Raw genomic sequence first — 17,143 nt, forward strand, 5'->3', positions numbered from 1 at the left:
GACACCTCAAGCACAAATTTAAAAGTTGCTCTATTTTGGGCCACAAAGCGCAACATATTCTTCCTCACTCGCCCAGCTGCTAAAAAAACACACCTCCAATTCAGGACCTCAGCCCCCACCCTTACCATCATCTACCTCCACATCCTAATGGGACTGGGAAGATCTCTAGTTGTTCCTGACCTGCTAGTGCCGAAATCCAAAATGGCACCAACCAGCAGCACCATACTGGCATTATTTTGAATTATGCTGCTGCTAAATGGCACGTCTTTAGATCTGGAGTGACTAGGGATTGCTTCTGCCCCATTAGGATGAAGGTGGTCTGGGGCTTTCACTAGAAAGGAGTTTGTGTGCCAGCAGCCAAAGCAGGGCAATTTTTTATTTGTGTCTTGGGATTTTAACTGGGGCCAATTTCTCTGAATTTATTTAAAAAGGCAAGTAATCCAAATAAGTAAACATTAACAAAAGCTCAACATTTGGTTGGTTTTTGTGTCCTTTTGGAATGGAAAAAATACAAATGAAACAAGAAATTTCACTGTTTTAAAAGGATAGCATATCCCTACTAAATATGTAATTAAATTGAAATAATAATAAAATGTCCAATAAAAAAGTATCACCTTATTGTTAACTTTTATTTCCACAAAGTGCAAGCAATGGGGTAAAATTAGGAGCAGCTGTCTTAGCCTGATAAATAAGAACCCAGTTCACAGCACTTACAGTGACTGTATTTAACTTGCAAATGCTGTGTCTCCTGTTGCTCAGAGCTTTTTTTTTTCTTTTCTTTTTATAGGGCTGAGTTGCAAATAATGATTGCACTGTATCAGACCTCCCTTCCCCCCACCAGTACCACCACCATTAATCTCAAGAACCATCAGATTCTCTTGCAGTAATTCTTTTGCAAATTCCCATGATCTGCCCTTTGATGAATCTTTTCATGTTCCATGTTCTCCTGCTGTATGTACCTATCTATCACCTCCCATCAATGGGGCTGACACAATAAAAATGCGCCGAAAGCAGGCACTGAGTGTTCAGCGCCCACTTTCCTAATGCAGCCCCTAGCATCTGTCCTGGGGGCACCATGCAATATTTAAATTATGGGTCGCACTGTCAAGGAGGCACTAGGGTCAATTGCGCCCCCTAGTGCCTCCTTGGCGGTGGCTGTCCGCAGGTTAAGAAAACAGACACTGAATTTATCGGCGTCTGTTTTCCTAACCGGCGCACAGCTACAGATTCGGAAAATTCATGCTGGTTAACTGAGCATCTGTTTCCCAAATCTGACTGCTGGCACTCCTTTTTTTAATTATTTTTTTTAAATCTTTAAAACTTTTGTTCCTCTAACTTAATATCATCACGATATTAAGGTGGAGGAGGTACAGAAAAGCAGTATTTTCTGTATAACTTTTTGGGGTGCTCAAATTAATGCCTGCTCTGGGCAGGCGTTAATTTGAGTGTAAAAATGTGTGGATTGGATGCACATTTTTTATTGTGTGTGAAGTGAATAACTAATGGCCTCATCGACATGCCTTGTGGAGGTGCTAATTTCCTTATAGCATAAGGGTCTGTGGACACGCCTCCAAAATGCACATCCAACTGCTGGTAAACCAGTGCGACCCCAGTGTGTGCAGGAGAAAGGGAGATGCAGGTATCTTTTGGGAGTTATTTATCAAAGCAGCGCAAAATAAAATTATATTCTATTATTACTTTTAATCATTTGTAGAGTACTACCATGGGGACATAGACACATAAGAGACAGTTCCTGTTCCCTAGAGCTTACAATCTAGTCAAGATACAAGGCAAATAAGAGACTTGCAAGTCTTCATGCAGGCTTTTCAGGGCAGGCAACCCTGTCTGAAGTAGCAGAAAGACTCTTTGGTGCAGGGGTTTCAGTCACAGTGCGATATATCGGCTTGTCTCTCTCATGTAAAAAAATGTTGCACTAACTTGGACCTTCAAATCAAACACCAAAAATGAGACATCAGCAAAAAACATTACATAGATAAAATCACACTAAAACATTGAAACACATAGGTGGGTATTTATAATAATGAGAGCAGCAGAGTTCTGTGAGTTGCAAGGCTTTCAGTGTACAAGCAGGTAAGCTTAACAGAACCACATTACAGTAATCTATTAGTGTAAGTATCAGTGCCTTTGTAAAAATGGAGCTATTGAAATGTTGCAACCGTCGCGGCCCGATGGCTTCACTCCGCCTACCTTTCTTTTTTTGCGACTCCTCCTGCTCCCTGTGGACGTCTGGCTGCCGCAGCGTATGCCCACCTTCCTCTCTAGCATCCCCGGACCAGCTTGGGCGCTACCTCTCGCCATGCTCCTCAGGTACCTTAGGGCGCGCGCGCCGCATGACCTCATTCTTATATCCTCTTTGGCGCGAACCTCAGGGACGTCCCCCTGTGATGACGTCATGCTGCCTGGATATTTAAGCCTGTTATTTATTGCTAGCCTTTGAGTTAGCAAGGGATTTCCTACGGATGGGATTTGCTCTCTGTATCCAGCTACTCTGCCTCCAACTTCTATTTGGACTCTTTTCTGTTAACAAGGTACCCGCTCATCGGGGGCCTCGCTGCTTCTTTCAGGTCGCTATCAGGAACTGGTACTTGCTCCTTGAGGGCCCATGTTCCCTGACTCGCTGCCTGTGTCCATCTCCTCTTCTACTTGGAAGAATTCACTACAGACACCATCTGAGAGTACAACTACCATCTACTCCTCAGAGCTGTTTCCCTGGAACCAGGTACTCGTTCCTCGAGGGCCTGCCTCCGTTCCAGCACCAGTGCCATCTTCTACGGAGAACTGCTGCGTGAGAACTTGCCAACGAGTCTCTGTGCCCAGGGATCTGGTACTCACTCCTCGAGGGCCAACTCTCCCTATTTTGGGGCTTCTCCATACTGGGGACTCTGTGAATATCTCAGTGTACTCATTTTCTCAGTTCTTCCTACAGCACTGCTACCGGAGAAGCTGCTGTTCCAGCACCCTGAGGAATACTAGCCCAGCCGGGCTCCATCTTCTACTCACTACCGCCACCTCTGGTGGCTTCATAAACTGTCTAATAAAAGATATAATCTGTGTTTGTGTGTGCGGAGCTGAGCCTGACCTGTGGCCCCTCACAGGACTTCCGCCCGTGGGCGTGATCAGCTGCCACAGTGTCCAAGGGTCCACCCAAACCCTACAAAACATAACATGAAAATTGTCCCTCTACTTCCACCCCAAAAAAAAGTCCCTTATGTTACCTGCAGCATCCTGTTATATGTTTTATGTACATCACCTAGGGTCTGGTGCATCAGGTAATACATACATTTTTAATAAACAAAATATGTGGGTACTTTTGCGCTTGCAGACTTCATAGCATGTGGCTTTTTTTTTTTTTATCTGTCAACACGGTATATGCATGCAAAAGTATTTTGTACCTGTTATTTCGGCAGGTGGCAGAACGGGGGGGGGGGCACTTTTCAGCCTCTCAGAGAAGAGGAGATGTTGCAACAGGCCAATTTACCAGGGCAAATCAGCATTTACCTGTGTGAATGGCTTTGCTAATCGCCTCAGAGTGGCTAGAAAGTGTGCCTGGGGTTTGCAACCCATGCATTTTTAGCTGCACTGCAACAGGGGCATTGCTTTGAGCATCTTTCAGCCAGGGAGTATAAACAGCACACGCACTTGGAAATTTAGCCCCCACCCATCTCCACTCCACCGTCTGCGCAAATAGTGGGTGCAAATAATGCAGCTTGTCCATCTTGGCAGCAGACAGGCACTTTGTCAGGAAAGCCACCGAAGCGACAAAAGTACATGCGAACTTTTTAGCTTACACAAATGTCTCTCAGAGGAGTCTGGGTCATTAAGTGGATAACAAACATGCCCCTCCACACCCAATCTTTTAGCTGCAGTGCCAGCTCCCATAACACCACCACCGACTACAGAGCAGAATCAATCACCTCAAATGGGAGTGGGAAAGTGCTCATTTTCACTGAGGCTAATTTTCAAAAGGAGTTGCACACGCAAATGTAACTACAATAATAGCAATTTTCAAAAGCCATTTACTCGAGTAAAGGTCACTTATGGGAATAAATCCTATGGACAATTCAATGGCATGTGCTGTAGCAATTTTCAAAAGCCCACTTACTTGAGTAAAGTGCATTTATGGAAGTAAAACCCAGTTTTACTCAAGCAAATGCTTATTAAAATCAGGCTCTATGTGTGTCCATTTTTCTAAATATGAAAATAAAACTGACATATCTGTGGGCAGAGCACCAATAGTGATCTTGTTTTGTTAGTGATGTCTTACAATGTTTTTTAATTTATTGTGAATATTTTTATTGTAAATTGCTTTGATTTATTCATTTATACAAGTAAGTTGGCCTATTTAAAATAATCAACTAAACTAAACTTTCTCAAAAGCTAGATGCGTAGGCCAGGCTCCAAAGTACAGCCATTATGCTTTAAGTTAAATAATTATTTTTATCCTAAGGTTATCCCCAGTGCACTCATTCCAAAAAACTGATTCATAGCCTGCAGCTCCTCCCTCTCCTAGAAACCACAGTACGTTCTTTCCTGTGAGCCTTCTCCCCACTTTCTCCCACTCACCAATAGAACCGGCCCTGCTTCATTCCTCCAGCAGCTGCTCTCATTATGTGCCGCCTAGACCCAGACCTCAGCAGTGAAATCAACACCTTCTAACCTGGGCCAGATTGAGCCAGTATGCACCCATAGGCAACAGGGGAAGGGGAGTTATCCTCCTCTCTGAGCGCCTCCCCACCCCGCCTCATCTTTTAGCTACAGCGCCGGCTGCCGTAACAACACCACAGAGCAGCATCAGCGCTGGGCCTTCCATGGCCCTTTCGCGCTGTCAGACCCTGCGGCGCCCCGCCCCTTCCATCGGTCTTAAAAATAGGCCCCACCCCCTCCTTCCTGTGGGCTTCCTATTACCAGGGAAACCCATGTGAGGGGGCGGGGCGCCGCAGGTTCTGACAGCGCTGATTCTTCTTCGCGATCTGTGCTGCTGCCATCGGAGCCACCAGGGAACAGAGGCGGTAGCACAGTGGCAGCTGTAGGATTTAGGCAGAGGCAGCAACGGTTCACCCTTATCTCTCCTTAAGGCAGGGGCGGGGCCAGAGGTCGGTGGGCGGGGCGCAGCAGTCCTTCCTTTGCTCTCCTTAGGGGCAGGGCCAGAGCATCGGTGGGCGCGGCGCTGACACCCTCTTGTTCTTTCGGGGCGGGGCCAAAGGGCGGGGGCGCTGTAGCTCTGCTCGTACTTCCGGTCCGGACACGGCCACTTTTTTGGACCTCTTTTTCCCATTTGGCGTTTGCAGCAGGTGAGTGCGGGCTGGACTCGAGGTATCCGGGAAGCCAGTAATAGAGGCTTGTCGCGTTTAATGGTGAGTGGGGTTTCCAGGTCCTGCCATGTTTGCTATTCGGTCCTCGCGCAGCGAGGCCTCGATCATTCCCTTATTAGCTGTTCCTGGGGCTGAGGCCTTGGTCATTGCCAACTTTTAGATCCTGGGGCCCCCGAAAGCCGTCGGATACTCTGTCCTGAAATTCCCCTCTCTGGATGTCTTCAGTTTCTGGATGTTAGTTACTCTATCATTGTTATTCCTTGGAATGGTTAAGACCCCAGGAGCTCTGTTCTGGTATCCCGCCTTCCCTCCTACGGGTCCTAGGAGCTTCCTGCATCTGTATCTGCTGCCTCTGTCCCCCTTCCCACGCTTACTCCTCAAAGAAGACTCATGTCTTCAGATCTGGTATACCAGAAGCCAGCTAACCACTTATTCCTCCCTCCCCAGTCCTAGGAGCCTCCTGCCTTCCCCACCACTTGCTGGTCTCTGAAGACTCTTGCTCCTGTATTCTGTGCGCCCCTACTCTAGATCTTTGGTCGCAGGAACCTCCTGCGTCTGTATCTGTTGCCTAACATGTGCCTACTATATGCATACAATATTTTTCCCATACCTCTCAACACCCCAGATCTGGGGTCCTGTCCCTGAATCTACTGTACCTCCACCCAACCCTAGCCTGACCGCAAGACTTCTCCTATATCCTGTGCCTCCCCCCCCCAATTTGGCATCATAGGAATCTCCTGTCCCTTGTATTTCATGCTAGCCTTACCCTACACACTGATCCTAGGACACTTGCTCCTGTATCATCTCTTTCTCTCTCCCAATCTGCCCTGGCTCTTTAAATATATATTTTTTACTGATGCGTACTCCTTTATTTTCAATTAAAACCTGGTGCATGACCTGACCAGGTTATTGATGCCCCATTATTACAAGTTTTGTGGTCAAGGAGATGTGCTGTCCATGCTGTGATCACAAAACTATTGATGGCTTCCTGGCTTTGCAGTGGCATTCTTGTCTGAAATCTATGCTTTTTGTGAAACGTTGACTCTTGTAGATTTTGTGATAGGGATGTTGGCTTTGGGACCTGGGTGCGGGTTCTGGTCTTTCCATATCCTGAACAAACAAGGGGGGTCCCTCACTAGGATTAGAAGAAAGGAGACTTTAGTTCATTGGAAGGTAAAGATTTACTTTTTCTTCCTGTAGGGAGCTTTAAGGATAATGGATTTCATGGCCTGGCTATCTTTTCGACAAGGTGTGGCCTATATAATAACCTTGATGTTAAAATGGCAGTCCTAGAATGGTTGATCTTGTTTAATATTAGTGGGCAGCCTCTGGGAAGCTGCCAGTCCTTCCTCCCTCTCTTCCATTCCCTAACAGTGCAGATCACTCCAGGTCTTGCACTGAGCCAGGTGCACATCTTGTTTTCCTACTCCTGCTTAGCTTGGGGCTTCTGCTTGTTCAGGTGTGGCTTGCTGAGCTAGTACTGAACACTGCAGTGCCTCCAACTGCTACCGAACAAGATTCAGAAAGCTGTACCTGGACAGCATGAGCATTGCTTATCTGCTTAAATAATTTATTGGCTTTTAAAAAGCTACAGATAGCAGAAAGGAATATGGCATATGTAAGATGATGCTTTATTAAATTGTATAAGGAAAGGGAGACAGTAAAAAGCAGAACCCGCTCCCTTCCCCCCCCCCCCCCCCCCCCCCCCCCAGCTGCACACCAGTCCAACACAGGCACAGCCAGTGCTGCCCCAGCCTCTGAGTCTCTGAGGTTCACTTGCTGTATGCGCTTTGCTAATCTTAAATTATTTACAGCCCAGTGTAACTGTGGCGGTTGGATCGATGGTGGAAGGTATGGCAGTGCAGATGATGGAATGGTTCCTCCAGCACTTGCCATTTGGCAGACCTGTATCAACCATACCCCCATCAAGTCTTTGTTGGTATCGTCCATATTTTCCCAGAGTGGAATTTTTCCGTTTTAAGAGAAGGGTGGGGGGGGGTGTGTGTCGGGGGAGGAGGGAGGAACAGGCTAGGCCACTGTAGGATAGAGAGAGCTTTAATCTGATACCATGCGATTTTTGCTCATTCATACTCTTTCCTGCAGGTTCTCCCTTTGACGCTCACAGGATGTTTCTTGTGAATAATTTTTTGAAAGGAGGCGGAGGAGGAGGTTTTAATGCTAGTGGTATAATTGGTGGAATTATAAGTGCTGTCAGGTGAGTATGTGCCTTCATTTCTGGGCGTTCTGTCCCCTTTGGCAGGGGCCCGCTGATCCAGACTATTTCTGCAGAGCTTGGTTCTAGGTGCTGATTTGTAACCCCACCTCCCTTTTTTTTTTTTTTCTCTGTTTATAGTGAGGCAGCTGCTCAGTATAACCCAGAGCCTCCGGTAAGTCTTACTTTGCAGACACATACCCTCCCCTATGTGGCTGCTCCTTTATTTGATTTATATTCTGCTTTTCAGCACTTCAGTCTTTGGGAGTTCTCTGCTCCTATCCCAAGCCCTTCCAATCAGGCCGATACAGTAAAACCCGGGGGGGGGGGGGGGGGAGAACAAGCGCTCTGAGGCGAGTGCTTGCCTGTGCGCGCGATTTAGTTATGCAAATGAGGGCCCGCGGTAAAAAGAGGCGCTAGGGACACTAGCGCGTCCCTAGCGCCTCTTTTTTGACAGGAGCAGGTTTGACAGCAGGCGTTTAATTTTACCGGCGTCGGTTGTCGAACCTGCTGACAGCCACGGGTTCAGAAAACGGATGGCGGCATAATTGAGCATCTGTCTTCTGACCCGCAGGCAGCAGGCCAATCTAAATTTTTTTTTAAATTTTGGGGCCTCGGACTTAATATCGCTATGATATTAAGTCGGAGGGTGTACAGAAAAGCATTTTTTTCTGCTTTTTTGTACATTTCCCTGGTGCCGGCAGGCGTTAATTTTTGAAAGTAAAATGTGTGGCTTCGCTGTAAATTTTGCTTTCTGGATCGCATGGGAATAATAGGGCCATCAACATGCATTTGCATGTTGCGCTCGCTATTAGTTTTGGGGGGTTGGCAGCGTGTTTTCTATGCACTATTACCCCTTACTGTATAAGGGGTAAAGCTAGCGTGTCAAACGCGCAGCAAAACCCGGGCTAACAGTGCGCTCCACCAGCCTGATAGTGAATAATGATCAGAAATGTTAGGCACTTCCTCTTTGTCAGCATCTACGTATTCCTCTACCTTCACCTTTTGAGTCTTACAATCACACGTCTGTATTTCCTTCTGTCACTAAAATATCTAAATATCTTGGCCCTCTTACTGTATTAGCTATTTTTTTTATCATCCCCCAGATCAGTCTAGACAAGTGGGATTTTCTCCCCTTCCAGCAGATGGAGACAAAGAAGAAAAGCGTTCCTGTACTGTTGGTACATACAATACTGTGCCATCTGCAGTCTCTCAGCAGATACTGATAGAGTAATGTTTTAGCTAGTGCCCTGTCCTGAAGAGGGGGTTTTGACAGCCAGTGGTGCTGGCTTCCTCATTCCCTGCCCTCATCTCCCTCTCATTTGGCAGGTCCCTTCTACTACTTCTAAGAAAACTTGAAGCAGAAAAGTATTAATTTTTTTCTTTCTAAGGGGCTTGGTTTTAGGGGGGCACTGTCTCTTTAAGAGGTTTACAGAAAAAAAGGAAGCAGAGAGATTAAGGGAAACTGGCTGAGTGCAGGGTAGTAGGCCTCTCAATCTGAGAAACAGGAGAGGCTTGCAAGGGTCCTGTCCATGGTAAATTACTGAAAAATATATCCCTAAAGAAAAGCAGTTTTATATTGTAAATCTTTTATCTCCTACCCAATATTTTTAAAGCACACGAAATTACAAAAATACTTAGGGGTTGATTTAAAAAAAAAGTACACCGAATTTTAATAGATACGCATGTATCTGTTAAAATCTGGGGTCGGCGCACGCAAGGCTGCGCAAAATCGGCAGGCTGCGTGTGTCGAGCCACGCAGCCTGGCTCCGTTCCCTCCCTTCCCCTACCTAACCCCCCCCCCCCCCCCCCCCCCCACCTTTATTCCACGAGTTACGCCTGCCTCAGGCTGCCGGCGGCCATGTTCTGGTCTGGAGGGTTGGTCCGGAAGCTGCGGCCACACCCCCAGACACGCCCCCCCCAGCAAAGCCCCAGGGCTTTGCGCACAGCGGCGGCCTATGCAAAATGGGCGCACCAGCGCGCGAGTGCCCTGCGCGTGTAAATCTGGCCGGATTTACGCGCACAGGGCTTTTAAAATCCGGCCCTTAGCTTCACAAACATTCAAAAAATCCACCCAACATGGATCATGTTTCAGCAGTCATGCCTTCATCAGGGGGTTTACATTAAATCATTCACACTTGTAGACGCCACGATTTCCTCTAGCGAATGAAATCCTTCAGCAAATGTGCTGACCGTACTCTTTTTCTCAAAATTTTTTGGCTAATTTTTTGTTTATTTTGTAGTAACAGGGTTTTGGGATATTTATTGTTCTCCCTCTGACTTTTTTCATTATTGATAATTTTGAGAGGAGTTGCTTGGTTTTGTGATTTTTGGATACAGTATCTTATCACCATCAGTACAGGAAAGCTTTTCTTTGTCTCCATCTGCTGGGAGTAGAGAAAAGCCCATGGGTCTGGGATGGTCTGGTGGGATGCAAGATAAGAGAGAACCAATTTTTCAATGTGATGCTACTGAGGTCTGTCTAAAGTCTTTTGCAGTGCTCAACTGGTGTTGATGGGAATGTTTGACCTGTTGGTGATGAGCTGATGTTGAAGTGTTTGGTTTATTGGTTGAGGAGACTAGTGATTAGCTGAGGGACTCGTTTGTTTGTTTCCAGCCCCCACGCTACCATCCTTCCCATGCGGAAGCACATGAGAGTGAGGAGGAGAGCCAGTTCCGTCGTCTCTTCAAACAGTTAGCAGGAGAGGTAAGTAATGGCAAGGATCCAGCCGAAATAGTGAATGTTACCGCTCTAGCTGCAGTCTGTTCCCATCAGAAGGGGCTCCTGCGCTCTGAGTGAATCTGGCCTTGGGAGGAGAATGCAGGGAGCAGTAGCTGGAAGGTTGGGGCTTAGCATCCATCCTGCACATGGGGGGGGGGATGGGGCAGGTTAGCACTGATCCAGTTCTGATCTCTGTGGAACCTTTAGAGTGGCAGGCGGCTTGTCCTCAGTGCTTGAATTTGTTCCTCCAAATACCACCAGCACCCTCTTTGTAGAACTGGGAAGCCACTAAGCTTCCCTGTAAGCTATGGTGTGTGCTTGCACACGGATGGTGAAACGGCACACAGGAAACTTGTAGGGATGTGCATTCATTTTGAACGAATGCGCAATCCGCAACGTGTGGGTCCACGAAACGGTTGGCGATGTATCATTAACGAATAAAACCCCCACTCTCCTGACCCCCATCCAAGACTTGCCAGAAGTTCCTGGTGGTCCAGCGGGGGTCCGGGAGCGATCTTCTGCACTCGGGCCGTCTGTTGCCAGTATTCAAAATGGCACAGATAGCCTTTGCCCTTACTATATCACAGGGGCTTCTGGTGCCATTGGTCAGCCCCTATCACATATGGTAGGAGCAATGTAAATTAATAAATATCCCTAAAAAAAATAATTTATATATTGTAAACAATGTGCTCTTACCATATGTGACAGGGGCTGACCAATGGCACCAGTAGCCCCTGTGACATAGTAAGGGCAAAGGCTATCGGTGCCATTTTGAATACTGGCAACCGACGGCCCGAGTGCAGAAGATCGCTCCCGGACCACCAGGGACTTTTGGCAAGTCTTGGGGAGGGGGTCAGGAGGGTGGGGGGTTGTAGTTAATTAAATTTAAAGGGTTGGGATGGGGGGGGTTTTGGTGGGGTTTTTTTGGTTTTGTTTGTTTTTCCAACTTTAATGGAAAACGAATACAGAATGCAACTAATGAACGAATCGGGTTTCCCTGAAAACAGATGCAACGGATTTGGGTCCCAGCGCAATGAATACAGAATAGCAGCAAATCTTTTTCCTTCTGCACATCCCTAAAACCTTGTGGCATGCACAAGAGAAGGAAAATATAATGGCATTTCAGAGAACCCTATGCACAGATGTCTGCTGCTTTGCAAACAACCCACAAATAGAGGGAACATTTGGAGGCCACTGTCTGCTTCCCCTGGAGATCTGGGAACGCTCAACCAGGCTCTTTTCTGCAGTCCTGTTAAATAGGTTCCTTTCTTCCACTTTCTGACATGGGACCTGAGGTCAGGAACAGACTCACCACTTTTTCTTCCCAGGTTTTTGGGCACTTGCCAGGTTCTTATGGCCTGGATTGGCCTCTGTTGGAAACAGGATGCTGGGCTTGATGCACCCTTGGTCTGACCCAGTATGGCAAGTTCTTATGTTCTTAGTATAAATCATGACTCCACCTGTGCCCAGCACACCTCTGTACATATCACACTGACTTTTTTTCCATTGTCTTTGTGGGCAGGATATGGAAGTGAGTGCTCCCGAGCTGATGAACATCATGAACAAGGTGGTATCCAGACGTAAGTCGCTTTTCATAGTAACTGCTCAATGTTCCTGGCCAGTGAGGAGTTCACAGACCTTACTGATGCTTGTGGCTCTGCGTTGATCCATCTTTAGTAATTTTTATTGGGATGTGCATTTTTCTTCTGTTTCGGCAGGTACACGTGCACTTTCCACACAGACTAGAAAGTTGGCAAAAAACTGATATGCGCATAATTCATTATAAAAAAATACACGGACGTTATCCGTTTTTTCATGTGTACTTGAAAGTCAAAAAAATACTTGCGTACCTGCTGAAATGGATGAAACTAATGCCTAATCTTAATATTTCATTACTGAACATTTTACATGCTCCATTTACAGAAGCCATGCTAGACCAGGTACAGCAAATTACAATAATTCAGTTAGTACTGAATTATGAAGCTATAGGTAGATCAGGAAGCTGCCTCTAGAGCTGGGATGGGAACCCTGGCCTACACCCTCGCCCTCATTGTTTAATGTACTCAAGTCCCTGTTTCCCCAGCTTTCCTTTGACGGATGTCCTGACTTGTGTTTATAGATCCAGATTTGAAGACCGATGGCTTCAGCATTGAGTCATGTCGCTGTATAGTGGCAGATTTGGATGTATCCTTTCAGTAAAGGGGAAACCCAGAAACGCCTACATCAGAATGATGGCAGAAAAAGACCAAATGGTGCATCTAGCCTGCCCAGCAAGTTTCTTATATTCCCTGTACATACCAAGATCAATCCAGTCTTTGGGGTGTAGGTATAGTTACTTAATTCTTTATATTTCTGGCTTGGGTACAGACTAATACTGAGAGACTACAGGTGGCAGTGTCAGTAAAATGTTATCTGTCTCCATCTGCTGGAAGGGAGGCAAAACCCAGGAGTCTGGACTGATCTGTGGTGGTACAGCAATGAAAATTAGCAGGTAAGAACGAATTTTCCTATAGTAACTGCTGTGCCGTGCATGGTTACCCCAAGCCTTATGTTGAGTAGTAATATTAACAATCAAACCAAGCACTATCAAACCTGTTACAAAATTACTGCTAACACCTTTTTACAGGGTGAGCAGCTTCCTTGATGATCCAGATGCTGCTGCTTGAATGTGCTTTGCTTTTGGACTCTGCTGTAGAAGCAGTCCTGCACTTTTTCCCCCCCCCCCAATGTACTGCTTATGTATATGCACAAAGACCATCCCCATCAGTCCTGCAGGGATGTCTGCACAGACTCTGGGTGGCTCTCCCATGGGGATGTCCCTGTGACGAGTTCTCTCGGGTCTCCATTGTTCCTTAATTGAACTTCTGCAGAGTGACAGCACAGGAAAGCTGGGCTTTGAAGAGTTTAAATATCTCTGGAACAACATTAAAAAGTGGCAGGTAAGAAAGTGACGAAGTTATCTTCCCTCTTCTCTCCCCATCCCTTCTTCCACAGAACAGAAAACTGTCTGAATGTTGTGCTCCCCACCAGCCTTTCTCTCGTGTCCTAGAGCCGGCACCTCCGTTGTTTGACACCAGTGGTGCTCTGTGGCCCTTTGCTGTGTACAATTCTGGTCGCCGCATCTCAAAAAAAAGATAGGTCTTTAAGATCATGAGAGGTCTTGAACAAGTAGATGTGACTCTGTTTTTTACACTTTTGAATAATAGAAGGACTAGGGGGCATTCCATGAAGTTAGCAAGTAGCACATTTAAGACTAATCGGAGAAAATTCTTTTTCACTCCATGCACAATAAAACTCTGGAATTTGTTGCCAGAGGATGTGGTTAGTGCAGTTAGTGTAGCTGGGTTCAAAAAGGTTTGGATAAGTTCTTGGAGGAGAAGTCCATTAATGGCTATTAATCAATTATACTTAGGGAATAGCCACTGCTATTAATTGCATCAGTAGCATGGGATCTTCTTAGTGTTTGGGTAATTGCCAAGTTCTTGTGGCCTGGTTTGGCCTCTGTTGGAAACAGGATGCTGGGCTTGATGGACCCTTGGTCTCACCCAGCATGGCAATTTCTTATGTTCTTATGCTAACCATGCTCTGGAATTGATTTGTTAAAACTTCTGCCTGATGAGGAATGCGATGTGTGTGTTTTGGGGGGGAGGGAAAGGAAAGCGGTGGGTACCTGGTGTGTATGTGTGGTGGGAGGCATTAAGGAAAGGGGGGGAGGATTTGGTAGGGGGGCACTGTGTGGGGTGGCAAGGTGGTGGGTACCTGAAGTGGTGTGGATCTTTTAAAGTAGGATGGCATCTTGTACAGTTACTAAGCCCCACTCCATGCATTTCTGTCTTTCTCTGCAGGCAGTTTACAAAAGGTTTGATGCTGATAGATCAGGGACCATCAGTGCCTCGGAGCTGCCGGGAGCCTTTGAGGCTGCAGGTAGGGATGCCCTGGGATATGTATGGCATGCCGTCCGTGTGTACGCTGTAACTTACTGTCACAGAGCAATGCTTATTTGTAATGTGCTGTCGGTGAACACAGCACTGTGTAGTCACCCCAGCGACTATTACCAGAAAGCACCATCTCTGTATGTAGCACTGTACAGCGCAGACGAAATGAGAAATTGACTTTAGATGTCTAATACTGATTTTCTGAAGTGATCATTTTTCTTCTCTCTTGCATCCCTCCCTCTACACAGGCTTTCGGCTGAATGGGCAGCTCTACCAAATGATATTCCGCAAGTATGCTGATGAAAATGCCTGCATGGACTTCGACAACTATATCTGCTGCCTGGTGCGATTAGATGCCATGTTCCGTAAGTTGCTTGTAGCGGAGTACAGCAGGGAGGTCACATGAGGGCATGCCCTGTCCAGTCTAGTCACTGTCACTCTTGTTTCTGTTCTGTAGGCGCCTTCAAAGTCTTGGACAAAGATGGGAACGGAAACATCAAAGTGACCCTCGAGGAGGTGAGCATGCGAGCGCGTACAAGTTTCTAGCGCCTGCCTTCCACCTCCTTTGCTTCTCCCTTAATGGCACTCTGAGTGAGGAATCCTTTTCTCAGGGGTGGAGGAACATTTCCTGCCCCTTGGCCCTTAAGGACATCCACTCTGTGTTCATTTTTCATGAGAGCAGTGTGCCTGGAGGAGATTTCCCCATTTCTCTGCTGTCATGGACTCTCTATACACACAGCAGAATTCCTTGATTATTCCGGCAACTCTCCTGGGCCTACTCTTTGATAGCGTCAGTAATCACTTGCCTGAAGTGCAATCGAAGTATCTGGTGCAGTTTTGTGGGGGGAGGGGGGTTCCCCATAGGGGTGATTCTTTCTTTTTTTCAGGTTTTTTGGTTTGTTTTTTTTTTTTAAAACGTGTTTGTTTTGCCAATCCAAAAATACAAACCATTCCACTGCAAAACTAAAAAAAAAAACAGATTTAAGAAAATAAAAGGAACTCCTGTCTTCCACAATTGAACCTAGGGCCTGGACCGGACCCCTTCCAACCCTCCCCACACTTGCCACAGCAGGGACCTCCCTGGGCCCCTCCTGTAAAATCTCTGCTAGAGCCTAGGGAGCTTCCACCCTGACAATTTGCATTTAACCCCCGTTTAAGGGAAGTCATGAACCCCTACTTGCTGTTGCCTTGCATGTAGCAGCTTTAAAAATGGTGCTGTCCACCTGGAGGGTGGTGCACGAGTGACGGTGCTTTGGTGCTAGTCTCCGGTGCAGTCAGTCCCATTAGTGTCCAACACCAAACCAAAAATGTCCTCCATTTTGTTGTATTTTTGAATTGGTTTGAAACAAATCCCCCATCCCCTAGGCCTGGGTGCTTGTGGGAGCCCTGTCTCCTGGAGTAATGCGGAGCGAGTGTACAGTGACCACCTCCTTTTGCCTTTCTAGTGGCTGATGGTGACGATGCGCTCCTAGACCCAGCTGGAAGCCTCGGTGCTGGAACCTGATCCGGAATGACACTGCTGTCCAGAGAGCTCTCACCTCTATTCCTGCATCTTCGCCAGGGCCCAGCTCTGAATCGCAGGAAACCTTCATGAGTTGGCTTGCATTTCATTATCTGACTTTCTAATTGTAGTTATTTTCACGGCTGTTACTTAGGAAAATGCGTTTCAGGCTTTTATTTTGTAGCGTATGTAGCTTTCATTTCTAAACTTCAGAACGATGTGGGCCCAGTCCTTCTAAAGCTTGTGGTGGGAATGAATCCCTCTCTCCTTAATGTCCAAGGAAGTTAATTTGGGAGCGTACTGTGCATAGTAACACAGCATGGAGCCTGCTGCAGCCACAGGCAGGGTCTAAACCCAGCTTCAGGGGTCCCCCTGTGTCTGATCGAATCTTGTCGGGGTTGTTAAGTCCATTGTTCTGTTACAAGAACTGAAGGCAGGGGCAGAGCGTCTACTCTACCCAGTTTTTCTTCCTGGTGCAGTGCCACAGCCCCCACTATTCCTGCCCCACTTTGTAACTAAGGATCCTCTGTGCTTATCTGGGCTCTTGAAGTCTGTTTTGTTTTTTTATTATTGGTTTGTTTTTTTATCTCCACTACCTCCTCATGGGTGGTCATTCCATGCATCCACCACTCCTTTTTTTGGAGGAAATATTTTTTTTAATGTTACCCCTAAATCTCCCCCTCTAAACCTCTCATCAAAAGAAACCCGTCCGGATAGGGACCAAGCCCTTGACCTGGGTGTGTGTTAGCACCGTTCTCTAACCAGTTTGGGTGAGTTGGGTAAGCGGTAGTGGGGTGACACTGGTAGGGTAGGAGCCAGTGTACTTTTGTATGCCATTTCTCAAGCCCTCTGTGGAAACTGAAGTGGGGAAGGGCCAAGGCTCCTTGCTGGCTGGGCGGGACCTGTTATGGGTGCATAAAAACTTCAGCATCAGTGGGGAAGAGGAGTAACCAGTGACAGCTCGGTCGCTGGTCATTGCACTTGGCCTTTGTAGTGTATCAGGCGAGCCATAGCACAATGCACCACCTGTTTTCGATATAACAATAAATGGAGGATCTGATTGGTTTAAGTCTCATCTCTTTCAGGTCTGGCTAGCTGACCTTATTATCCCTGTCACTGGGGGGGGGAAATTGGTCTGATCCATTCATTTCTGGTATTCAAGCCCCTGCCCCTAGTTGTGAGGTTTTTTTATTTTAAAGCCTGGTCTTCCTACTCTAGCTATCCTAGCATTAACCATTTTTTTGGAGCTTGGGCCTATGATAGCCCAAACTGGATAGCAGAGGCCCCTGCCTCACAGGCTATGCACCTAAATGCCAGGCAGTTTGTGGCTGCACATGCTTCAACCGTAGGAGGGCACGGATAGCTGCTCAGTAGAAATGCAGCCCGGTTTTCCAAACTGTTGTTGTCTGAGGCCCATCTGGGGAGCTGCCATGTGTACAG

At 46.8% G+C, this 17,143-nt stretch overlaps 1 protein-coding gene across 2 annotated transcripts; it reads left to right on the forward strand.

The window, feature by feature from the left end:
- Positions 1 to 5,118: 5,118 nt before the first annotated feature.
- On the forward strand, positions 5,119 to 16,767 carry CAPNS1 (calpain small subunit 1). Of its 2 annotated transcripts, none has more exons than XM_029620072.1 (11): positions 5,119 to 5,312; positions 7,437 to 7,548; positions 7,687 to 7,720; positions 10,163 to 10,252; positions 11,790 to 11,847; positions 12,387 to 12,451; positions 13,138 to 13,206; positions 14,113 to 14,191; positions 14,451 to 14,567; positions 14,660 to 14,718; positions 15,648 to 16,767. In XM_029620072.1, the coding sequence occupies exons 2-11, from the start codon at positions 7,460 to 7,462 to the stop codon at positions 15,672 to 15,674; spliced, it is 687 nt and encodes a 228-aa protein (XP_029475932.1). In that variant the 5' UTR covers positions 5,119 to 5,312; positions 7,437 to 7,459; the 3' UTR covers positions 15,675 to 16,767. The 2 variants fall into 2 exon arrangements, with proteins under 2 accessions (XP_029475932.1, XP_029475931.1); XM_029620071.1 differs by having other exon boundaries at positions 5,224 to 5,375.
- The last annotated feature ends 376 nt before the right edge of the window (positions 16,768 to 17,143 follow it).

Source organism: Rhinatrema bivittatum, chromosome 11 (assembly GCF_901001135.1).
Source record: "Rhinatrema bivittatum chromosome 11, aRhiBiv1.1, whole genome shotgun sequence".
Classification (NCBI taxonomy): domain Eukaryota; kingdom Metazoa; phylum Chordata; class Amphibia; order Gymnophiona; family Rhinatrematidae; genus Rhinatrema; species Rhinatrema bivittatum.